Source organism: Larimichthys crocea, chromosome XVIII (genome assembly GCF_000972845.2).
Source record: "Larimichthys crocea isolate SSNF chromosome XVIII, L_crocea_2.0, whole genome shotgun sequence".
NCBI lineage: Eukaryota > Metazoa > Chordata > Actinopteri > Sciaenidae > Larimichthys > Larimichthys crocea.
In genome coordinates, this window is record NC_040028.1 from 14,656,127 (window position 1) to 14,682,193 (window position 26,067).

Consider the following 26,067-nt stretch of genomic DNA (forward strand, 5'->3'; position numbering starts at 1 on the left):
CAGAAAGAGAGAGAGAGACGGGAGCGCGCCCACATTCCAGGACTGTAACCTCCTCCACCCTCCTCCTCCTCCTCCTCCTCCACCCCTCTGTCTCCACCGCACTGTGCATAGACATGAGGAGTTGTAGAAGAAAGGCGTGGGAAAGAGCTCACCTAGACACCCACACCTAGAACACAAATATAACCAAGCAGACCTCAGTTACCACTCCGAGGCTGTGCAAGGTTTACAGTAAAAGATTAATCAATTATTAATCTTTTAGATTTTTACACATAGACCCGAATGCAACTACACACACACACATACAAAGGGCTCATAGATATGCAAATTTAGAGAGATGGTGGAGTGAGGGGCAGCCAAGTAGCACACGTAGCTGGGTGCAGGGACTTTGCTCAAGGGCAACTCGGCAGGTCACTGTGGTCTGTGTTAGACTTGAACCGGTCACCTTAAACCAAGCCTGAGCTAAAGGAGCCTTTACTACAATCATTCTTTGCAACCAGCTTAGCATTACACTACTAGTACTGTTACTACTACTACTACTACTACTACTATTATTATTGTTATTATTATTATTATTATTATTATTATTATTATTATTATTATTCTTAATACTACTACTATTATTGTCTTTGATAGTCCCCCAGCTTAGCAGAAATAAATTACCTTCTTTGTAGAGTAGTTAGAAAACCATTAACGTTTAGATTGTGTTTATGCATTTATGCATATTAATAAGCATATTAATAAAGCTGCCACATATCTTCTGTGTGCACTGTACTCAATGGGAACTGGGAGGCAACAGAAGATGGTGATAATCCACTGGAGCCCACCAGCAAATGTTTGCCCCAGTGCTCCCTGACTGGCTAATCTGGCCATGACTTGGCACACTGTTGCATTTACACTTGGATTACACGTGGATCCATTTTTGGCAGCTCAAATGAAATAATGTCAACAACTCCTCATAGGTTATTACCTACGGGAATGATTTTCCTTCTGAGATTGTTTAGTTTCAATAATCTTTAGAGGCACTGAATGAGTAAAGTATATATTACAAGAAAAAAAGGCAACACATTTAGGAAAATTTAGTAAAGAAATATAGAAATATAAGTATTACTTTCATGCTTCTTTAATCATTTTGTGATGCCACAGATTTATCTTGGGAACTCTTGAGGGGATTGGTGCCCTGAACCTCAGGTTGAGCATCACTGCTTCATTGTCTTCATGTCTTACTGGAGCAGGGCTTCTCCTGAGGTCCCATGGTCTTAAATCTACGTCTTTCTGTGTCACTTCTTGTTGGGGAACCCAGAGCTTCTGCTGTCGGAGTAACAATAAGACAAAGCAAGTATATTAATATAGAACGTTTCATACCAAAGGCATGTCAAAGTGTTTTATATGATATATCAAAAAAAATTATAGATAAATATTCAGATAGGAGGCAGATAATGATTGCTCAATGCTAGGTCAAAGACAATAAAGAACAAGCCCAATTGTTGTCACCAGTGTTATTCCAGATTACGACGTGGGAGCGGATGTGTCATTTAATGTATTAAAACTCTTAAATTTGACCTGAATTAAAGTAGGTCATCTACAGAAATCCTATATTCTGGGTGTGCAAAGTGTTTTGGGACATTTTCTAGTTTTATCCTTTTAATGTCTAATTCATTATCCTGAAAATATCTCTTAAAGTGATTTTGCAGAACACCGAAAACATAAAGCATTTAGGTTTTACTTGCCAGTCATGTTTAAAATCAGGTCCCCTCCCCAAAGAGAGAAACACTGTGGAAGTTAACTCACAATATGTGCCTGCTTGAGTCACAACATAAAGAGATGCTGTAAAGATACTTGAATGAAAGTCAGATTTCCTTGGTGGCTGAGAACCTACATTGCAAAAATATCATCCAATCCTAGAAGGCAGATCAAGTAGGAGAAGATGTTCTTTGGTCTTCTCTTGTGTTGATATCACCTGAAAATGTTAATACTTTTACAAGATGAAGAACTTGAATCACTTTTAAATCCAAGTTTTAATAACATAACAATAAATGGCCCATAAAAGCAGTTTGAACATGCAAAGTCTTTAAGCCGGTATGTGTGAAACCAAACATGACAAAAATGCAAATAGGCAAGTAATTATTGATAAATATGAACCAGACTGCAGCAAGAGGCCTAAGCAGATGGTGATCTATTTAGAAGGCATTTTTATGAGAGCATGCGAGCATTTCAGTTGCCTAAAGTGTAATCCCGTCTACATTTTTAATTGTATAAAACATGAAATATTGAACTCTTAATACTGAGTTTCTTTCTTCTTCTATAGATCATTACCCTTTGCCCTCGATGATTAAATTCTCTTTAAAGCATATTAGGAAAATTCTGGGCTACTCCAGCCCGTCATATCAAAGTTCTAAATTAGTGTTTTAAAACATACAAGAGACGTTTCTGGCATTTCCTCTGGAGTTATCTGCCCTCACATTCCTCTGAGACTTGGTTATCTGATGAAGTTTTATACTGCCTCGTATGAGCACTCACATGATTTATGTAGTATCTGTTTGCTTACACTGTGCATTAAAGCTTTCTAAGGTGTTCTGTATTTCTTTGTTTTATGTAAATCCGTTGACCTTTGGCTGTGGGAGTGAAAAGTCAGTTACGGACACATCGTTTTAAACATCATGTTTTTTGACTCTGGAATTTGCACTTTGCTTTTTTAAGTAAGGCTCAAAGTGTTCAAGACAAGAATAAACTGTTTAATAGAAGCTTGACCCTGAACGTTCAGTATTTCATAATGAGTTCATAAAGAGTTCTACATACCAGCAGTAACAACTATCTTTCCAAAATGCTCATAAGCATCTGAAATTATGCTGTGTGTGCACATAAGGGTGGCATGTGTCAGTGTGTTCCAGCGTGCTGGATCATCTCCTAGCAACTGTGAATCTGAAAAGCCATATATACACAGTCAGTGGGCTTTCTCCCAGGGGTAACATGGCACGCCGCAGCCAAGCCAGTGGTCCCTATAGCAACCCCTCAAACAACATCGAATGAATAAGGCAAACCAAATGGAAACAGGAGCAGGTGAAGAGCAGGTCAGAGTAGCCAGTGGAACCTTTGAGACAACGTCTGAGGCTCAGTGCATTTTCCTTCTCACAGAAAATGTTTCAAGTTTGCCACAGTCAGTGTTTTTCAGTATGAACAGTAATTCTATCCATGATTGTTTGCACATTTAGGCTACTTGCAAATATGTTTCTCTGACAGAACAGCGAGCCACAGTGGTTTGTGAACTGTACGAGAAGTACTAACAAAGGTGTAGTGACATCCTCACACATTGTTATGTGTTGGTCGCATGCTGCTGTGAGTTGGTGGTATGCAGCGTTACAGGAATGTGTATTTTGAGTTGTGCATGCCCCGTCCTGAGCTCAGCTCAACTATTTATCTTAACAAAAGGAGACTGTGTGATGGGAAGGGTTAATGGTCATTCTGAGGGAAAAGATGTGCATGTGTGATGTTTATTTTGGACTACTGGAATCAATTTCTTTTTCAAAATAAACTAAAATATGCAAAACATTTCTGGGAAATCACACAGTGTTTTAGATATTTTGCTGTGGACCTTTCAAGCTAAGGAACCCTAAATGTTTTAGACTGAGACTGAGGCTTTAGTTACAGTGTCAAATAAATATTTTAAATCATATTTAAGGCACAATAATTCACCCTTTTTACTCCAAATGGGAAGTTTAAATTGCATTCTGCCCTGACGTGCTACACCTTTTACCCTTTAGAAGGATCATGCTGCCATCTTGTGGCATATTGAAATATATGCTTTTAAATTTTTGTCCTAAAAATGTGATCAACGTCAAAAACAGCAACAACCTGCCACACAATTCCCTTTTATAAAGGGTATGGGAAGAGTAAGAAGTGCCTCATAATTTTAATTTTAATAACAGTTAAAACCCTAAAGCATCATATATTCTGCAACAAAAACAAGCACAATTTATCATTCATATCAGTAGTTTTACACAATTGTCACATATGACACTACACAGCAACTAAAGTTATTATTAATGGTACAGACAAGACCTGTTCATATCAATAATGTTTTTTAGAGAATTGGCATTTATGGCTACCTCTCAATCTAATGCACTCCAATTTAACATTAGTGCAAACTATAACCTTGATACTAAACATAATAGTTAAATGAATACCTCCTCTCAAATGTATGTCATAGTTGTTGTATTCACATTAGATTGTACCTACTGAAGTAGCCAGTTGGTGTATATTTTCAATTGTAAGGGTCATACCAATAGTTTATTATTTATCTATGGTCAAACTTTTCAATTGAACATGTGACTGTAATTCAGACTCAGATTTGTTCAAAAAAACAAACAAACAAAAACTAGCGATTGAGCTTTAATAGGCTAAATCAAGCTTTCAAAATGAAAAGCTTTTTTATTTTGACTTTGGTCAACTTTGCTGTTATGGATGTCCAGCTTTTCAAAGCCATGGGGTATCATTTTATGTTTGGTTTGTTCTTTTGATTTGTGGTATTTTTGTGTTGTACAAGTGAGTAAAAGTATGACAAGAAAGAAAAAGTAACAACAGAAGCATTCAAAACAGTTTTCTTCACAATCTCATCAGTGGCACCAGAAGGCATTATAGAGCTGCACCACTGAGCCTTGTCACTTCTGTCGCTGTCACCATTTGTTGTCAAGGTAACAGAGAGCGACCAATGACCCTTTCATTATGTGACCTCTTATTACAAAGTGTCATTTTCTCAGGGCCATTATGGAAATGTTCCCACTTTGATAGAAGACAAGCTGTCAGTGTCTATACAAAGTGCAGCGGGAGGCTGTTGCAGTCAGTTATAAAAGCAGCCATGTAATTATCTACATGGACAGTCATTTTCTTCATGTCATGTCCCTGGATATATACATACAGTATATATATATATGTGGATCCTCATGATGATAATGTGAATGTTACTCTATAGGCTACCCATAAGGTCACCACCATGTCCTCTTTTCAGTAATATGTTAATCTCCTGCACTCATTGTGCTGACAGGCCATTTATTAAAGTCACATGTACACACGTCCTCCATCAGCTGCCAGCTGCTTCATGGTCATGCAACATGATATTTCTCTAACACATCACAAGGCTGCTACGACACAATCATTTCTTCAGGTTTGGACTAAATCAACCTCCAGTCACGTTGTTTAAGATCAGTGAGCTGTGGGAGTGAGATGGTTTTAGGTTGTGACTAAAGCAGAGTAAAGGTTAGTTGGTATGAGCAGCTGCTCAGTGTGGGCACAACTCTGTCTGCGTGAACTGTTAAAAATCATTGTTATTATTTCACAACTTATGTTGTATTAGTTAACAAGTGGAACATTTTTACACCGGGGTGAGATATTCTAACCCACAAACATTCACACCTCTATTGCACCATATTCTTAAAACTATTTTTATAGTTATATTCATTTGTCTTTTATGTGAGGTAAACATATGCTGAAGCCCTACAATAAATTATACCTCTGTGAAGGTTTATTTCATTGCATTGTTAGTCTAGCCTCACTGATATAAGTACAGAGGACAAAATATTAGATACACCTCTTAGTGTCAACAGCAACACAAACTACTGCTCTTACACCTTCTCTGTGATCAATTTAAAGGTCCAGTGTGTATTTAGTGGCACCTAGTGGTGAAGTTGCAGATTGCAACAAAATGAATACTCTACCACGCCTCACACTCACCTTTCAAGCACGTAAAAAACAACAACAACTCTGGCTGCCAAATTGAGCCCATATCTACATCAGTGTTTGGTTTGTCTGTTCTGGCCAACTGCAGAAAAATGGCGGTTCTACATGGCGGACGCCTTGGAAGAGGACCCACACTCACTGTATATATATATAAAGGGCTCATTATAAGACAACAAAAAACACAACAATTCTTATTTTTTTAGGTTATTATTAGGTAATTATACACTAATAGAAACATACTAATAAATATTATATTCTATTGGAAATAATATGTCAATAAATAGTCCTAAACCAAACACACTGGACTTTTTGTATTAGACTGATTTAGTTTGAAGATGCACCCAGTCTATCTTAATGTGTATTTAACTGTGAAATGGTCTCCATAGCTCCAGCTGGCACATAAGTATACATGTCCAAGTATCATGTGGTGATACTTGGTCCATATCCAAGTATCATGTGATGATACTTGGAAATGAACCTGAACTTGAAACTGAGCTCTGCTGAAAACTGTTGCCTTTTTTCAGCTTTGTAAAGTGAGTCACGTTTTCTTTGCCCTCTCAAATCAAACTGAGCATCATTACTTTACCTAAACATGACAGATGCTGTTTTCCTTTGAGCAAACCCTCTGCTGTATTTTACTGTTGGTGCAGCTCCTGGTCAGGTAAGCACCGAGCAGCAGCAGCAGCAGCAGGGACAGGATCGATTGTCAGCAGTGATTGAGTGAAGGCAGATGAAGTGCTGCTGTTGGTCCAGCCCTCTCCACCTCCACCAGCACCAACACCACCGCAGCATCAGTATCAGCAGCAGCAGCAGCAGCAGCGGCAAGAGGAGGATCGCAAGATGGTAGCAGCGCACACTTCTTCACATTCGTCGGAATCTTCCGAGTGGATTATTTGTCTGGATAAGAGGTAATCTATTTACAACCTGTCACCGCGCACACCAACTCGTTTTAGGCCACTATGCGATGGACTCATGACGGAATATTAACACCATCTTTAATTTTCCTCAGGAGCTTGGGCGTTGGGTTACAGTAGCAGAAATAAAACATTGATTTCGACTCCTGTAGTTTTAAATTTCCCAACGGACTTGAATTAGGACATCCTTGGAGGTGTCATGTGTGAGGTTACTTCCAAGGGAAACTAATTGGGTAGTGAAATATTGGAGCAAAGGCTAATAACTTTAGACAGGCGTGTGATGTGCTGTTAGAGGTTTATTTGCACCACTTACTGTGATTATTGTTAATATCCAGGAAATACTGTGATGCTTCACCCCTAAAACCGTCTAGCTGTCTTTAGACTAAAATCTGCCTCAAATCACCTGATCAAAATGTGAAACTACTGCATGCACACCTGTCAGAAGAGGTAATAAACCACCAAGCATCTGCAAGAAACTGCTTTAAAAAGTGATCTGTTAAAAAAGGCTGTTGAATTATCCGTTAAGAGCTGATAGCCTGTAGTGATAGTGCATCTGATTTAAAATATTTATGAATCACCGTCATCAACACTGCACCTGTCACCACTGACAGGTGCAGTGTTGCAGAACTGTAATGTCCATCACTCACCACAGCAAAAAAACTGCAATGTGTAACTGTGTACGTGACCTGCACAATAACTGATTCATCGCATTGTGGGATAACACTTTGAGTTCACACATAAACATAGTGGTTTAGGTGTTAAGTTCATATACTGTAGTTCAGGTGTAGCTTGACTTATATACACAGAGTGAGGAGTGAGAGTAAGAGGGGCCCATGACAAAGAAAGGGTCCAAAGTACATCAGCTATAAACAGCAAAATGACGCAGTTTGCCAGACGTGTTTGCACAGTAATATCCTCTGGTTAGTCGTCGAAGCCGCCTGTGTCGCTTAAATCAAATGGATCTTGTGTGACTCACCTTTTCCTAGAAAATACCTGTCGCATGCATGCTTCATCTGATCGTTCTGCTGCAGTGAAGTACAAATGAGGTTGTTTTTTGTTGTCACCCCATCTGAAAACTTAATGAAATATACTTAATTTAACTTCAAAAGACGAGCGAACACAAAAAAAAACATGTTGCACTTGTTTCATTATTAAACTGTGTATATTATCACAGAGCTTTGTGGATGCAGGAATATAACACCCCCCTCATTTTGCTTTAAAGTCTGGGCTGTAAATTGGAAGCAGCTGTTTACTTCTTCAGCAAGTTCAGCATGGTTTGTAGTGTTCATACAGTAACAAGCTGGCTCATGATGAAAACACAGTCTTCACTTTGACTCTAAATCAGCACCTTTTGAAAACCTTTTTTTTTTTGGTGTTGCTTTCTTGGTTGGTTTCCAAATAAACATCTTGGCTTTGAATCTCGGCCTCCCAGACATCTCTCTCTAGCTTTGTTGTCACATAAACTGTGGCTTCAGATGTGATTATACAGAGAGAGCACAGTATGGAGATACTTTAATGTGACCACTGTGAGTTGACAATGCGGTGAAAACACTTTTATTATACTGCGATTGCAGATAATACAGAACAATAAAACATTTTTCAACCAATATTAAGCCAGAGATGTTACAGGGGTGAATCACTGAATTTATTTTAGTCATTCATGCACTAATATGTTCTTTACAGTACAGTAGCAGCTAGTTTTTGATCAGGTCAATTTGTGGTGTCTATGAATGAAGTTCATACAGGTACTGTGGACAACACAGGGGTCCTTTAAATGACACAGAAAGACCATGCATGTCTGCAGAAGATGTAAACAGAGTGTGCAGCATCGTGCTAATGTGCTTGTGTGTGTATGTGCAGAGAAACAAGCCCAAGTAATGCTTTATTTTGAATTTATGAACGCCTGTAAGTTACTTTTTGGTGTCCAAGAGTGCAACATGATGAACAATACAATGTTCACAATAATGTGTAGCGCTAATCTGTGTGTTTGTGTGTGAGCACTTTCATATTAAACTTCTATCCTTGTGTAAATAGTCGCTTTTTCTCATGATCCACCTAAAGCAACCAGTAAACAGCTTGGTAGACAAGAGTCAAAATTGCGTCCATTTTCTCAAGACAAAGATAAAGATTAAAGAAAATAAGTGTCACGAACACTGTGACTTTTCATAGTGAAATGTTGACTTTTAATGTTTACTTCCTAAACACTGAAACAAAGCTTTTATCTTAACCTAAGACTCCTCTGAATGATTTCATTTGACGTTGGACCAGGAAAAGAAAGATACTTTTTTCTAAACTTCATTTCACTGGTATAAAACTTTGCTTATAAAACGGTTGTCGCCATTCTGCATGTGTTTCCTGATCCACTTTGGTCTGCAGCACACACTTGTTTGTTGTCTAATTTCCTAAATATTGCAACAGTTGTGAATTCTGACCTTCTGTCCACAGTTCTGCTGTGAAAATGTAAGCTGTCAGCAACTGTAAGCTTTAACATGAAACCAGGAGGCAGCGTTCCTCAGGGACAAATTGGTGTCACATCCCCCCCGCAGAGCTTCAGATGTTTTTCAGAATCCAGGCCAAGATGTACTTATACTGCTCTGGCTGACTCAAACTCTGTAGTCTATTTTAGTACCCATATGTTTTAGCAGTTACCTGTACAGTGCCCTTTTCTTTTTATTTCCCCAGACCGGCAGAGCGCTCTGGGGAGGACGTCGACATCATCCAGGCACGTCTGAAAAATGTGAAGGCCTTTGAGAGATTTCATCCCAGTTTGCTACAGCGGATTTGCCTGTGTGGATTCTATGAGTGCTTGGAGAAAGGCATCACCTGTGAGTCAAAACACAAGCTCTGAAACTGTCACACTGTATCTAAGAGAGTACAGAAGGTTGTTTCTTTTGCTTTTTAGTGTATCGACAAGGAGACATTGGAACCAGCTGGTATGCCGTCCTCTCCGGTTCACTGGATGTCAAAGTTTCAGAGACATCAAATTATCAGGTATGACTGATGATTTTTTTTTCGTAAGTAGGTTTAACTCAGTTGGTAGTTGGTAGCCCCATGTGTGAATGCTCAGTCCTTGCTGCGGAAGCCCAGGGTTCGAATCCGACCTGTGGCTCTTTCCCGCATGTCATTCCCCGTCTCTCTTTCTCCCCACATTCCTGTCACTCTTCAGCCGTCTCTATCAAAATAAAGCTTGAAAAGGCCAAAAAAACAAAAAACCAAGTAGGAATTACAGGTGGGAATGGCACTCTTCTTTCTAGCGTGCTACACACATCATATTAATTTGTCTCAGATAATCTATCTTTTTTGAAAAATGATAGCTTCATGTGCTAATTTATCAAATCTAAACTAAATCTGCACCCTCTTCTAAATGTTACAATCTTCTTCTATCTGGGTGAATATTTAAATGATTGCATCAGTTAAGCCTGCACTTGAAATTCATCATGCATGCAAAAGAATTCACATCCGACCTTAAGCATGTTTGGAAAATGGGCAGTAAAAAAAAAAGTATATATATTTATTTTATTTTTCTTATTACATTAGTGTACTGAATAGTTTATAATACCACAGCTTTATGCACTTCAGTCCATCTGTCTGGGTGCTGATTGGAATAATGTCTTTGCAGATTGAAGTGCATCCATCTATCTACCACAAGTGTTCAGGTGATTGCCTCTAACCTTTAAGAGTGATCTGATCAGTGCAGAGCACTGCTCCTCAAGTGCTTCACACAAAAGCCCTTTCTCCCCTCCTAGCAGAATGAGGGCATTACATTAGCATTTCACAAGATCCTTGTCTAGATGGACATTTTATCGTTATGGAGGAATAATCCATGCGGACATCGTCTCTGTTTTTATTATAGGATGCTGTTACTATATGTACACTCGGGACTGGCACAGCATTTGGGGAGTCAATCCTGGATAACACCCCCCGGCATGCTACCATTGTCACACGGGAATTCAGTGAGCTCCTACGCATTGAACAGAGGGAGTTCAGGTCTCTGTGGGAGGTGAGTACCTCCATCAATGTGTGCTTCATCTACACTTATATCAGCCTACAGAAATACTCCAGCTATATTGCGGTTTGTGACACAACTCTGGGATTAAATAAAGGTAGGAGGTTGTATCTAGAGATCTGAAAAAGCTGAAAGCAAAATATGACTAAGCATGTCTATTTGTCATTTTCTTTTGTCTGACTTTGTTTCCTTTTAGTCAGAGGACTAAGATTAGACACATTACTTAAAGTATACATAAGGTATAAGCATGGTTTCTGGTTTTATAGTTTCTTGAACTACCCTGGTCACAGATCTTTGGATCTAAGTTAATGAAGTAAAAACACAAATCAGCGTAAGAGGCTTTAATGAAACCTACAAACAATCACCCACAACAGGTAAAATACAAAATTTTTACATACTTAAAGTAAAAATATGACTCTTTCATGTCACATCGATTGCAAAGAGCAAATCCTTAACAGCTGCGTTTGCAGCACGAATCTCTGTCCAATTATCCTTTCATTTCCAACCTAATGAGGGGGCTGCGTGAAGCCAGGAAACAGCCACCTGTCTTAGCTTGTTCTTGCTGGATTTGAAATGTTGAATGTGAAAACTGTGACGAATTGAGCTAAGTGCAAGCCAAAGCGTGGGTGGTGTATAGGCACTAAGTGTCTTGTGGATTAGTGGGGGTTGGATTGTGAAGTTATTGTTTTTTTTTGTTGTTTTTTTTTGGCCTCCTGCAAGTATAACATGAGCTGTTCACTTATTATACTCTAACCTGCTTCCAAGTTTGTGTGCAAGCATTAATAATGATTTCATCAGAGTGCTGAAGGTTTACACCTTTTGACCACTAGATGGAGGTGCAGTGCTGCGGAGAAACAAATATGGTCTAGCTTTTTATGTTTACTTCAGACAGACTGATAACTATAAAACAACAACAACATGATACAATAAAAGTATATCTTTAAACATCACATTTACATACTGTACATAGAGTTTAGACTTATTGTGACAAGATACTAAAGAAAAACAATATTATTTATGGACAAACCAAAGTAAGCTGGTCACAATGCATCACTTATCTCTCCATCTCCTGCATGTTAGTTGGCAGATGTCATGCTGTGCAGAGGCCTCTCTCCTCTCTCGGCGCCCCCCTCTACTGAAGCCGCTGAAATGGGCTGGTTTACCGAGAGAGACAGCCCATTTCCTCCGGCACAGAAGGGCACGAGGGGCTAAATTATGGCCTGTGTATGTCAGTACACCGGCTAACAGCAGTGTGACTGGATACTTAATCCTGATCTGGATGTGTGCTGAGGATCACGCGGAAGTACTGCTATAGGCTACACACTGAACCTGTGCCCTGGGGCGACATCCTTAGTAAGGTTTGTTTTCAGATGAGATTTTATGGCTTCTGATTTTAACTCCCTAAAGCTCTTAAACCTCTCTGGCCTTGGTTGTTTTTTAATGACACTGACTGTGTGGAGATGTAGTGTCAATACTGAATATTTAATAGATATTATTGGAGTGCTTCCATTGGAAAATATCTGGCATTGTTGCAATGTTGTGCAATATTATTTCAACAATCTAATTATGAAGAAGCAAGAACCCTCTTCATGTCACACCTTTTAATTTGTGCAGCTGCTGTTGTGTTGCTTTAATGTGATATGTTTTTTAACAGGTTGACAGCATTGGGTAAATCATTTCTGATCTTATGTCATCAAACTGTCAGTTATCACCCACTATCTCATGTTAAAGGGCCCCTCCACTCAAACATGTTCTTTGATTATTATTACTTCCCTTGACTGTTTTCACTGTGCAGAAGTTTGACATCTGTCGGAGGTGGAAAGTTTCTTTGTGCGCTCATTAAATCTGAGTTCAAAGATTTCTTTGAGTAGACGTATGAGCAGGAGTTTGTGACATCCCGACGACGAGTTTGGAAGCCAATCATTGCCCCAGTATGCAACTTACACAAGTTTGATATGAAAACTTTTCTGTGAGGAAGGTCTATATGCCTTAAAGGACATGTGTAGGATTTAGTGGCATCTAGGGGTGTAGTTGCTGATTGAAAGAGAAACTCCACTGGCTGAGCCGAAAAACACATCGGGCGTGGCAAACAGAGGCGACGTGGACATTAGAAACATTAGTTTCCTTAGCCAAAAGTTTAGTTTGATAAGTTATTGACTCAGACAAGCACATTGATCTGAAAATCTCCCTTAAACTTTAATTTTGAAGGTGTGAAGTTCACTAGTTCTATAGTTAATAAAGTTAATAAAAGTTAATAATTGTTGTTACTGTGTTGATGTTTACAGAATATTTATATACTGTATATCAGAATTAATTAGTTTGAGACTGTCCTAAAGGCCCTATCTAGAGCCAGTGGTTAGTTTGTCTGTTCTGGTCTACTGTAGAAACATAATTCACCATGAGATATAAATATAAAGATAAGATATAAAAGTCTGATTCTAAGGTAACAAAAATATAAAAACATCCTAATTCTAATGAAATCAGTTATGAATATCATATTACATTCCTGTCATGTTATATATTTATGTATATGTAGAGACCCATAAATCTAAAAAATGTGTGTTGAGGGAATCTTTAATGTCCCCTTATGAAATGTCCTTGTCCTCCTCTGTAAGTCGCTTTGGATAAAAGCGTCTGCTAAATGCAATGTAATGTAATGTAATGTAATGAAATGTTTGCCAGTTTCATCATTCATGCAGTCCAGATTAACGTCCTCCAAATGAAATATTGGCTCTATGTTCCCTCAGAAGTGTTTGCAGATGTACTTCACCCAAAAACCATGACAACAGTTTTCAGCATTAGCATCAATACATAGATCCTCTGTTGTTGGATGTGCTGAGCTGTTACAAGTTGGCCAAGCTGTGACTGAATGGCTATCGAGTCAAAATCCACATAATCAGCTTGTTGACAGATAATCATTACACCAGCTCCCAGAATTTTTATTTATTTATTTATTTGTTGTTCGCAGTATCACCAATTTATTCTCCCTCCTGAAATTAATGCTGGTTCTCGCAGCGTTGCCGCAATGCAGAAAAATTGCTTATGTAGTATCTTGTTACTGGTGGCATCAGACTTCAGACTTTGTCTGTTAGTTCTTATGAACTGTGCCATCAACTCTCCTTCCTGTTTTAAATAAATTAAGTTCAGCTACTTCATATTCCTATGTGAATATCTGACATTGTTGCATTATTATGTCTACAATTTAGGTGTGAACAAGCCAGTTGTAATTGTATGTTGCTTTAATGTTTCATTGAAGCTGAAATATCATTCGTGTTGCATGAAAAACTTTCAGTATGCATTATTCTTGTCGCTTCCGCCCCTGAAAACCAGAGTGAACAGAGAAATATGCATTGATTGATGCCAGCCGATAGCAAAGAACTGATGCAAAGGGAGAGGTACCACCTACTCTGAGGAGGAAGACCTGAAACAAACCTACACATCTTCTCCTCCTCTTCCTCCTCCTCCTCCTCCCACACAGAGCTGTCCTCCTGCAAAATGCCTGTGGCCAAGCACTCGTACAAAACTATACCACAGTGAGCACAGCATTGCCCTAATGAACCGATGGATAATGTTATTTATTCATGACTGTCCGTGTCAATTATTCAGTGCATGTCTTTCTCCAGTTTTTGCCCTTTATCCTAAAATCTTCATGGAGTTGTTCAGGAGAACAGGAGCTACGTCGAGAGAGCTAATGCTTGTTTACACTCTTCTTCCCCGTTCCCCGTCTGTTCAGTGTTTCTGCGTGTGACTGTGGTGCATGTGCGAGTACATGTAGCAAACTCGCTGCATGTGTCTACGGGTGCCGCTCATGCAAGCAACTTTGATATTTATCTTCTCATGCTGCTGACTGCTATAAACACTGAGAACGAGCAGCCGTGTGCTGTTTGTTTAACAGAGCAGACATGAGCCGAGCTCAGCACACACGGGCGCGCTGACCGAAGCTTAGATGAGGCCTGATCATCAAATTGCTCGTCCTTTTGTTTCCTGCTTCCGATGGGCTCTGTGATAGAAACAACACAATTGTGTTTTTTGCTCTCTTAGGGCCTGCATGTGGCCTAGACAGACCAGCTTTTATTATCTGGAAGCTTTGAGATTTCGGATTAGATGTAAACAAACTTCATATGCATGTGTACATTGTACAAGCATGAATGCTTTCACTTGTACAAATTTTGCACGTTCAAGCTCAAGGCGTATCTGCTGGGTGCTGAGCAGAGAGAGTGAGTGAGTGGGGAGGAGGGGAGGATTGGTGTGTCACCATCATAAGTCGGTAGAAGAAGCCTGGTGGGCAGCCAGTGGTGAAAGTTGATGAAGAGGAAGTGGCAGGGACACTGCATGCCCTATGGTGTCTAAGGATTGGGTGTAGGGAGGAGGTTGGAAAAAAGGAGGCCACATGGATCCTCTGGTGGTTCAGCATCCAAGTAGTGTGCCACATCCAGAGCCAGAGTCCCTCCAAGGGTACAGCGGATATGTGCACTGAAAGAGCAGGAAGATTAAATCAAAACATTTGTGTTGTGTTCTCTTATCTCTGCTCACAGAGTTGTTACATAATCAAAAAAAAAGAAGCATAGAATCTGAACTCCAACCTGTGAAATAAAACAAGGCTCATGCATTAAAAACTGCAACTGGCCTCGCAGATGATTATTATCCGTTCTATTTTCGCTTTTAGTCACAAAGTGTTTTGTTTTAACAGCTTTTGCAGGATTTATAGAAGAATTAAGTCAGATTGAGATGAAATTAGATGGATGAGACGGAAAGATCCAGGATTAGAGTTAAATTCATGTTCAGCCGTCGCACAAAATAAACTCAGCTTTCGTCTTCCATATCATCGCCTTGTTTATGTGTCTCTATTTACTCTTCTCTGCCTTTTTGCTGAGTTGAACCTGTATCTTTAAGCATAGAGGAGCTGACTGACTGAATTCAAACAAAAAAAGTAAACCAGTTTCAAATTTCAAATCAAATTCGTGACTAACATGAAGAGAAAAGACAGAAAATAGAGATTTCTCTCTCTCTCTCTCTCTCTCCAGCGCCTCTGCATGCCTGTCATTATGATGGACTGAGGCAAGCATCTTAAACTCATGCCTGTTCAATACAAGCCTTCATTCCATCAAATTCAGGATGACCAATAAGAAGACATAATTTATCATCTCATGTTTTTAACGATATTGTAGAAGCTGTTTTGGTGCGTTCTGTCAGTCAGGATTGTAAACTGACAGGGAGTCAGATTTGACATGATGATTCAGCGACACACACCTACATCTGTTCAGTCGTTGTTCCAGCTTCATCTCGCTGTTTCTCATTGACATCCTTCTGTATCTCCAAACACTACACGTGACAAATGAGGAAACAAATCAAGAAATAACAAGAGAAATAAATAAAGTTGTGTAAAAGTGAGCATGGTGTGTCATGTATGAGGGTATGTTTGTTTTATTTTAATTATTTTCCTTGAAGCATCAGGAGTCATTAAATGGTATCACTGATTGTCATTTATGAAAAAGAATATACAAAACACATTAAAATGTGTTAATCTGTGAGGCATCACTGACTATTTTCCATTATTACATTCACAGCAATGTATTGAGGTGATGAAACTCTATTGACTTGTACGAGTGTGATCATTTTTGACATACACTGGCAAGACAAATCTCAAACACCCGAGACAAGAAGCAGACCATTGATTAATCAAAGCATCCTTAAAATGAGACAAATATGAACCATACCAGGTGCTACCAGGTACTTTAAAACTTAATGATTTTATAAGCTCTTGATAATGTGATTAATATCTTGATTTGGAAAATGCTCAGGGAGTTCAATGTAGCTGTCTTCTGGCTTCGAGAAGTAACAAGGTCAAAGATAAGACACCATCTGGTCTCTGTCCTTGAGAGGAAGGAGCTCCCTGATAGGAACAGGATACTGGGTGGTACTGTCTGTACGTTTTAGGTTTGAATTAGAAGCGGAAAGAAAATATTCACAAGTCTAACTGAATTCCACAGAGGGGAAATGTCTCCCTGTGGATTTGTAAGTTGCTGAAAGCAGCAGGGAGATTTTTTACAATCTTTTTTTTTTAGAATTGTGATTATTAGTCTTCACATCCTGTGAGACTGAGCAGACTGTGCTGTAGTTCTTTCTCTGCGAATGTGGCCAAGCTGAAAATGAGCAACTACACTGTTTTGTGTGTGTGTGTGTAGATTAGCTAAGGCTTGTGAGAGAGAGAGGGAGAGAGAGAGAGAGAGAGGGAGAGCGATCGAGCATGCTCTCCTGTGTGCTCAGTGAGTGGAGTTGAGTAATCACCTAGCAACTGCTGCTCAGAAGAAGACGGCAGCTGACTGGCACTCTGCTGGGGCTGACACAGTCTACTCGCTCTGCTCTGGCGCTGTACAGGCTGCTGTGACGGAGCTGCTGGATCATGTTGGACTAATGTTCTCGGACTTACATGCGTTTGTTAACACCTGGATGGAAGAGGGTGTGGAGGATCTCCGAGTCATTGGCAAGAAATAAAGGCTGCATGGGACGCTGGTGGCATCTTTAGGTAATCTTTGCCAAACTTTTAGTACATGCATGAGAAACTGAAGTGCAGAAGTGTTGTTGCTGATGTTGCAAAACTATTCTTTTCATTCCTACTGGAATATTTATCCTAAGTGCTGAAATGTGATGGAGCAGAAGTGACGTGAAACTCTTGGGAGGGTCTTTCCCTCAATTGTTTTCCTTAAGTGGCCTGAAGTGTGCATGTAAAAGTCACAATGAACACTTTGGACTATGAAGGTTATGTAATCTGGGGGTGAATTATATCAGTGCGTTCGTGCACATAGATATCTGCACAATACAATAATGTGCTGAAGCATGAAAGACAGTGTTTGAATGCACTGAGATGACTTGGTTAATGTCGCCACTGATCTGTTGTTACGACGCAGTTGACACTACACTTATCTGTGGACTCTTTTAAGCATAGCAATCATGTGCATCAGATGGAGATATGGACTATATATCACACTGCTTTATATACACTGTGTATGGGGGGAAATGACACATTCTTATTAGAGGATAGGGTTAAGGCAGATGTCAGAGCACTCCTGCTGCTGTGAACAGTGAAGTCAGTGTATGAGAGCAAATAAGCACATCAGTTGACCGAGCTTCACTGGAGGAATACAGAACAGCACATCTGTCATTGCAGAGATTTATAATGCCTCTTTTTATGGAAAGATGAATGCAGTATTATGCTGTTATTGCACACTGAGATGCAGAACATTTACTTAAAGAATTTAAGACTGAAGAGTTTAAGTTATCAACAGAATGTGAAGAAATAACAGTTCCTGTAATACTTTGTAATACCACTTAGTATCTCAAGATAAGATAGTCTGATGGTAAAGCTCAGACCTCTCCTGGTAGTTGCATGGTGAGTTCAGCTTAAAAAAATGTCAAGAAAGGCACATGTTTTTATTATTAAACAGAAAAATACAACCATCAACCTGATTTAATTTCTCTCTTTTATCGCATTTAAACTTGAGAGAAACAAAATTCACCAAAACCATCTAGGTTAGTCTGTCTGCTGTCCTTGCAATCACAAACTCTGGTTTGGTTGAAATAAATAATACACAGTGTTAGATGTGAAAAGAAACAGCTGCTATCTCTGTCCTCAAAGCCACCACTCCATTCAAATCAAATTAAATCAAATCAAATCAAATCAAATCAAATCAATTTTATTTGTATAGCCCAAAGCCACAAAGTACATTTGCCTCGGAGGGTTTTACAATCTGTACAGGGAGTGACACCCTCTGTCCTTAGACCCTCGGTTCGAGTGAGGAAAAACTTGCCAACAAAAACCCTTTTAACAGGGAAAAAAGGTGGAAGAAACCTCAGGAAGAGCCACAGAGGAGGGATCCCTCTCCCAGGACGGACAGACGTGCAATGGATGTCACAAATCAACACAAACATATCCCCCCGGCAGTCTAATCCTATGGCAGCGTAACTAAGGGATGACCTGAGCCAGCCCTAACTATAAGCTTTATCAAAAAGGAAAGTCTTAAGTCTACTCTTAAAAGTGTTGACCGTGTCTGCCTCCCGAACCCAGAAAGGTAGTTTGTTCCACAGAAGAGGAGCCTGATAGCTGAAAGCTCTGGCTCCCAATCTACTTTTGGAAACTATAGGAACCACAAGGAACCCAGCGTCCTGAGAGCGCAGTGTTCTAGAGGGGTAATAAGGTATTATGAGCTCTTTTAGATATGATGGTGCCTGACCATGAAGAGCTTTGTAAGTAAGGAAAAGAATTTTAAATTCTCTTCTAGATTTAATAAGTAGCCAATGCAAGGAAGCCAAAATGGGAGAGATGTGATCTTTGATTTTGGTTCCTGTCGGAACACGTGCAGCAGCATTCTGAATTAACTGCAAAGTCCTTAGTCACATAAACAGTAATTTTACCTCACTGATTTTAGTGAAACAAAATCACAAAAACAGTCTTGGTTCGTTGTTCCAGTGCTCCAGCATTCACCAACTCTGCTGTGGTCGAAATTAGTTATATGCAAAAAATATTCTGGCTCCACACGCTGTCGTTGCCTGACCACTCTCTCACCAGGTGATTTTTAAAAAGCTGTTTGCATGTGACAACAGACATCCACACTAATGCTGCCACATTGCTTCTGTAAAAGATCTCCATCCAGGATAAAAAAAAACCCTGAACTATAGAAAAATGGAAAAATCTCTGCAAACAATTTTAAGGAAGAGCTTGTGCACCTAGTTGATCACATTTAACGTAATTCTTTATCTTTTATGCCTTTTAAAGTGTCCATATGTCTTTGTACCATTTTTAAAGCTGCTAAATATCTAAAACAATTTCTTGATTCTCTAGTTTGAGAGATATCTTTACCACAAGTGAAGAAATGATCTGTTGATATTCATGTTTCTGCTGCTTGTTGGCGATTAGGGATTTTATATCAGGTTGAAATTTGTCAAAGGAGCCCTTTTAAACTCCTCTTAGGCTCAAATGCAACAGATCACTTTGAATTAGTTCAGGATTAGGATTTGTTTTTATTCCTAGAGTCATAGATGTGATGGGATTTAGACTCCTACACGTCTCCCCGGCCCCGTCTGATCATATCACTTCGGATGTCATTCTTCTGGAAGTGTTTGTAACACCTCTCAGATACTGTGAGTAAATCCGCCTGAAGCAACAGATCATAATCTCCTTTAACGTGATGAAATCAGTTTATAAAAAATAAGACAACAATTCTGAAGAGGCGCAGTTATATCAGACGCTGTAAGCTGTCTGACTAAACCACTGCGCTCGCTGTCTGCATCTCAGATCATGACAGATTATGTGACCCAGTCAAATACACCTAAAGGTCTTTATTGTATGCAGTCAGGAACATACATCAGTGGAAAAACAGAACTTTCCTGTCCCTTTACTAGACGATAAGGACATCTCTGTCAGTATTATGGTTATAAAGTGACAGACTACAGGGAAGTAGCCGCACAAATCACACCCACTGGCTGTTTTACTGTGACATGCAGTGTTGTCATAAATATTTGAATTTGCATTTCAAGGGAACACAATGAGTTCAGGATTTTTTAATAAGTATATAAGCTTATAAATCTTTTAAGTTTGAAGTTGTTGCTGAATATTTTGTCACAGTTCCAGTATAGTTGCAGTTTTAATCTCTCCAGATGACGTGTTAAAATGATTCAATGCGCCAGTAATCTTTTGGAATTAAAAGGATACTGATTGATATTTAAGCGATCATTATATCATTATATATAAATATGTTGGGAAATACACTTTTTTGTTTTCATGTCAAAAGTTAGATGAGATGATGGCTACCACTCCCATAACAGGAGGAGACAGGTAACCTGGCTCTGTCTGTCTGTTACGTGCCAAATGAGATTTAATGATCTACTTGGATGGAGCCTGGTAGGTTTCCAGTCTTGATGCTAAGATAACTGGCTGGTAGTTCCATCTACACATTTAGTGGACAGTGGGCGACCTCTGTGGCTGTGAAGTGAAGCCAATGCGGAAGTGCCAAACACTGCAGTTCCTCGAATGACCACTTGAGGCTGGCTACAGAATGAGTCAGTCTCCATAAGCCCCCATGTTAAAATGTCCAACTTCACAGCAGAAATAAACATGTTGCCATTACAGATGGCTTGTTTGAGCCCCCAGTTGTCACTACTTCAGCTCTGCCGATGATCCATGTCTTTGTTGATTTTTAGAAAAGGGAGAGGCAGGACTGCCAACATACAGCAACGACGTAGGTCAGGGTATGACATGCATGTTCTATACTGTCTGTGGGACAGACAGTAAGTGTATCTTTCTTCCCATCAGACATAAGTACATGTCCCAAAATGTCGAACTAATATAAAGTGCCCAACATTGCTTAAATTCTTGGGTTACAGAGAGAGCTTCACAGAGCACAAACAAGGACGTGACGGGCAGACAAGAGCAGGGCTGCAACTAATTATTCCAACTAATCTGCTGATTATTTTCTCAGCTGACTGATTCATCATTTGGTCCATTAAATCTCCATCTGAGTTTCCTAAAGCCCACACAGATATCTTCAGGTATCTTGTTTTGTCTGACAAACAAACCAAAACCTCACCTAAAATATTCAACGTGGAGAAAGACTTAAAGTCTTAAAGGATGAATCTACTATCAAATAATTTTCTGTTGATCGACTAATAGGTATACAGTTAATGGTTTCAACTCTGACTCAGGCAAAAGGTTGATATATGAGGCTGTAAAAAAAAAAAAAGACTCCCTGCGGAAACAAAAGCATTGCGTGTCGTAAGAGTCAGAAACATCATTACTAACAAAATAGAAACTGAGTGCTTTTTACACACCTGACAATGGCCGTAATCCTCCTCTAAAACAACACCCCCACACCGCATGCTGGATACAACCCCTCAGGGAGCATGGCTTTATTGGCTCATTTGTTCATGTGCTGCTCAGTTTAAGTGCTCCTCCCTAATCCTAAACCCTCTAATTGTCAACAAAGACAGATAGGCTTGTCGAAGTGACTTTGAAGGCTTCAGTTCTGTTTGAATAATGAAATTAATTTTGTCCCCTCCACAAAAGAAACATTTTCATAATCAGAGTGTGCTGTTAGTTGACATTAATCGGTGTCGTAATGAGCAACAAGTAACATACTGCTTCTTAATTGAGGGCGAAGGCCATGTGCCCCTAAAGGGTTAAAGCAAATTAACTGACTTCAGAGGTTAGAATTGAATTTGCCTCTGAGAGTACATTACCATCGAAGACCAAATGGCTCTGTAGTTCTTGCTTTCGTTCAGTTTCCTCTGACCAGAAGATAGGAAGGTAGAGACAATTGGCCGGTCACTAAGTGTTCCTCAATCAGCCTTTTATTGACTCAGAGCGTAGTTGCTCTCTGGCACATAATCAGGTTTTATTCGTCTTTTACCACAAATTAATCTTGAACCATTAGTCTACTTGACAAATTGTTTAAAAACTAAAAAAACAACAACTAAAAACCGAATGTGGTGTGGTGCTTTTATATGATGAAGTGTGTTTTTTTTTTAAACATTCGGTACTCTTAAAGGTCCAGTGTGCAAGATTCAGGGAGCTGTATTTACAGCATATGACAGAAATGGAATATAATATGCATAACCATGTTTTCATTAGTGTTTAATTACCTTTTATATCTACAGACTCCTCTTCCATGTAGCCCATACAGTAAGAGACAAACCAAACACTGGCTCTAGAGAGGATGTTTAGCATTATTCACAAGTGTAACATCCACTCTAGTTTCTCCTCCACACTAGCAAGGATGGATGAAGTGCAGTTGAAAATTGTTCCACCCTGGCAGAGGTTTGTACTCTCCCGCTGAGTTCTGCTTTGACCCATGATCTCATGTTGCAGCGGATAAGGCAGATATTTCTTTTACGGCTCATTGGCCATGGTTGAATTGACCTCTTTGTGCACTAGTGTCATGAACAAGAACATGACATATACAAGAGTGCACTATGATGTTCATTACATAACATCTGTGATGCTGCAGGGCACATTGATGATATAAGGCATGTACACTTGTATTGTCATGCTCTGTTTGCTCTCATGCGCAACATTAAGGAATAAGTCCTTTATGACTAATGAGGATATGTAATCTGAAAAGTGCGTGACAGGAAAAAAGAGGACTAGAAACTGAAATTAAAAGTTAGATTTATTGAAGTGACACATGTACATTAAAGATAATGTGATTGCTCATAGTTTTATGATAATGACTTTTCTGGTATTCGAAACCTGTTTGTGATAATTAGTCACTGAGCCCTGCTTACATTTGCATGTTTCGACTATTGAGGAAGAAATATCAGACAAATTCTTGTCAGCTTCATTTTTTGTCCTCACAGCCTGGAGACAATTGTCTCTCTTTGTTTTTATAAGACGGCACACTGATGAGAGGAAATGTTTGAGGACAATGAGGGAAATAACATGGACCACTTAGATCACTGGCCTGTCCCTGTATGCCACTGGATGTATTTTATGATGATTAGAGGTGGAAAGTAACATTTTCAAGTACTTAAGTACAATTTTGAGGTACTTTAGGAAAGTGTTGACCTTTTTACTCCTTTGACAGCAGAAGTAATTAAGTAGCATTTAAGATTTTACATAAAAAGAAACATAGAATAATCTGATGTAACACAACACATTGTTGAAGATAAAACCATACCTTGTGTCCCCTCATAAAAATGCTGCGCATGTACGGGGCACATTCTCAGTGATGGTGTCATTTAAATATCTGTTTGACACCCAACAGAGTAAAAGTTCAAGACATTTAAGAAACAGTAAAAATATAAGAAAAAGTCCAAAAGATTACGACAAGTTTGTGTACTTTGTTTTGTTCTTTTCCCCAACTAATCTCCCCAATTAATCATCTCACCACTGTCAGATTTGTCCTGTCACCCTTTGAACAGTAAAATTGTGCTTACACATTGCTGTATTAGTATTCACTATAATGTCAGGTATACTGGCCAGTTTATCAGTAGCTAAAAGCAGCACAGTCTAACATACACTGGATTTTTCTTACATTATATACGTTATTTTTACATTGTAATTCTTCCACCACTGCCCTGTAGAGCTGTGTGGCAGCTGTTTGATGAAAAAGGCAATATTGGAACCAGAAACTTGACACAAAATCTTGTTATTTGTCCAAAGTACCAGCTGTTAATGTTAGCTGTCGAGTTACAGCAGGTTACCTCACACGCACACTTAGCCACAGGGTTTTACCTTGGCCAAGATATAGTGATGAAACACAAATATAAAGTTTGCTTTATCCAATTATAACACTGCTACTGCTGTCTTTACGATGCTACAGTCTTCTTATGGGTTATGCATAATGTTCAGTCATATTACCACCATATGGTGATATGTAATTTGTGTGTGGTTTATCTTGTGTAAAACAGATAATTCCTTACTAACTATTAACTGTATGGACTGATTTGTTCTTATGTTTTCACAGAAATATCATCAGTGCATGGCTGGACTGCTCGTCCCACCCTATGGTGTGATGGAAAGTGGTTGTAGTGCTGACAGTAAGTAGTCCTCAATTACTACTCACTACTTTGTTTGTATTAAATACAATTAAAGATTGTAACAGGATCCTCAAGTCAACATTTGACTGTTTCAGTATGAGTAAAAGTGTTTGCGAATGTTGCAGTTGCACATGGTTTGGTCGAGTTAGATCATCAGAAATAGGTACAACAATGGTCAATCCAATTTTGCCAAAATCAAAATATCTTCATATATTTTGTCAAATATATTTTGCTAATGTAGCTATTTTTTTCAATTTAAACTTGGCTCTCACCTTTGCAAACTGTCACTAGTCCTTGAAATGACTGCAGACCGGAGACGTTCAAGTCCATCAGAAGATGCTCACACAACAAAAATCTCTAAAAATCCCATGTTTGTAAAACTAAGAAGTTAAAAACAAAGTCTGTACTCAATATTAAACCATGGGGACACAAAAAAAACAAACATATTTAAACATAATGTAAATATGATGGTGATTTAGATTGCTGTTTTTTTTCCATTTACCAAGTTATAATCAGATTTACAGTAACATTACAGATTAGAAAAAGCACATTTGCACTGATTAAGTTATAGTTATTGAGATTTTTTTCAAGCTTTTATACGGATTATCTTTGATGTAAGAATTTATCAGGATGAAGAAGTCTTAACACAGTTCACAGTAACTTTATAAGATTTCCCAGAAATAACTCTTAACTTTTCAGGTTGTGTAATATAACATAGATTCTTATTTTGTAAAATATGTAATAATATTTTTGTCTGCCTAACTCCACTTACTGTCCTTTGTCCTCTTGTAGTGTGGTAAAAGCTGATTATTTATGCTTTTCTGTTGCAAGTTAACTCAATATTCACTCAGTTTTTCTCAAACAGAGCACTTAACTTGCTTCAAAGTCACGTACCATAAAAATGATGAACAGCAGTGTGCAGTCCTGAGAGTCTGTTGGCTTACTGGCAGGGAGTTCCCTGGTTATTGTCATGTATGTTTAAAGAGTTCACTAAATGTTTCTCTTTTATCTGTTCCATAGAAAGATTTTAAAGAACTCACAATCTGAAACTCACCTTAAAATTTACGACTGCGTTTTAATAGTTAATCAGCCTGCCCTGCTTTAGTATTTATCAGCATTACATGTTGTGTAAGGCTCTGGGTATTTGTGCAGTATGCAGCACAGTACTGTGGGGATTTTTCAGTATGTTCTCTATGCATGGATACACCAAAATCACACAAGCATCAAGCAGCTGGAGGCTGATGCACTCTCCCGTACTTTACATCCACAGCAGCTTAGTGGTTTCATAACTGTAGTGGCAAAGTCAAATGAATTAAACATGTTTTAAATAGTTTCCTTAGTTACAACACTGCTGTGCTTTTACAGCACTTCGGTGTTAACAGGTGAAGCTTTTAACATCAGCATTGTTTCATTACTCCGGTCATGCATTCCGTACCACTCACACCTGAGCACCTTTCCACGCATGAACACGCGAAATGAAATGACACAGTTTGCTCTGACGTGTGCTCAAACTAGATATAATCCTTATAAACCAATAAATGACATTTTAGATTGTTGTAATTCATGTCTAATCTTGGATTCATCTCTCTCTTTCATGCATACTGTACGCTCTATTCCTACTGGTGTGATTAAACTGATGTGACATTTGAATGAGTGGCCTGATGTCACATGGACCAGCATGGCAGCATTGCAGATAAATGATGGACAGCTGTCAGATGGACGGATTCTATATGCAGACCCTGAGTACACAAATAGAAATTATGTGTGAATTAAATGTAAAAAGTGTCACTCATAGTGATAAACCTACAGAGAATTATGACCTGAATATGCAGCTGCTGTCAGCTTTATCACTCGTGTAGCTCCCTGGCCTGTAACTTCACAGTTTTG

The 26,067-nt window shown here is 38.9% G+C and overlaps 1 protein-coding gene across 5 annotated transcripts in view; it reads left to right on the plus strand.

Annotated features, from left to right (window-relative positions):
* The first annotated feature begins 6,196 nt into the window (after positions 1-6,196).
* rapgef4a (Rap guanine nucleotide exchange factor 4a) overlaps positions 6,197-26,067 on the plus strand; it is a 35,269-nt gene continuing 15,398 nt past the window's right edge. For 2 of the 5 annotated variants that reach the window (XM_019255193.2, XM_019255194.2), the window contains exons 1-6: positions 6,197-6,263; positions 6,381-6,638; positions 9,327-9,469; positions 9,547-9,635; positions 10,498-10,644; positions 24,108-24,180. In XM_019255193.2, coding sequence (XP_019110738.1) covers positions 6,571-6,638; positions 9,327-9,469; positions 9,547-9,635; positions 10,498-10,644; positions 24,108-24,180 — 520 coding nt within the window. In that variant the 5' untranslated portion in view covers positions 6,197-6,263; positions 6,381-6,570. Of the gene's footprint in view, positions 6,264-6,380; positions 6,639-9,326; positions 9,470-9,546; positions 9,636-10,497; positions 10,645-11,893; positions 12,009-16,811; positions 17,177-24,107; positions 24,181-26,067 lie in introns of those variants that run through there. The other 3 variants (XM_019255195.2, XM_019255196.2, XM_010741942.3) reach the window with 3 other exon arrangements.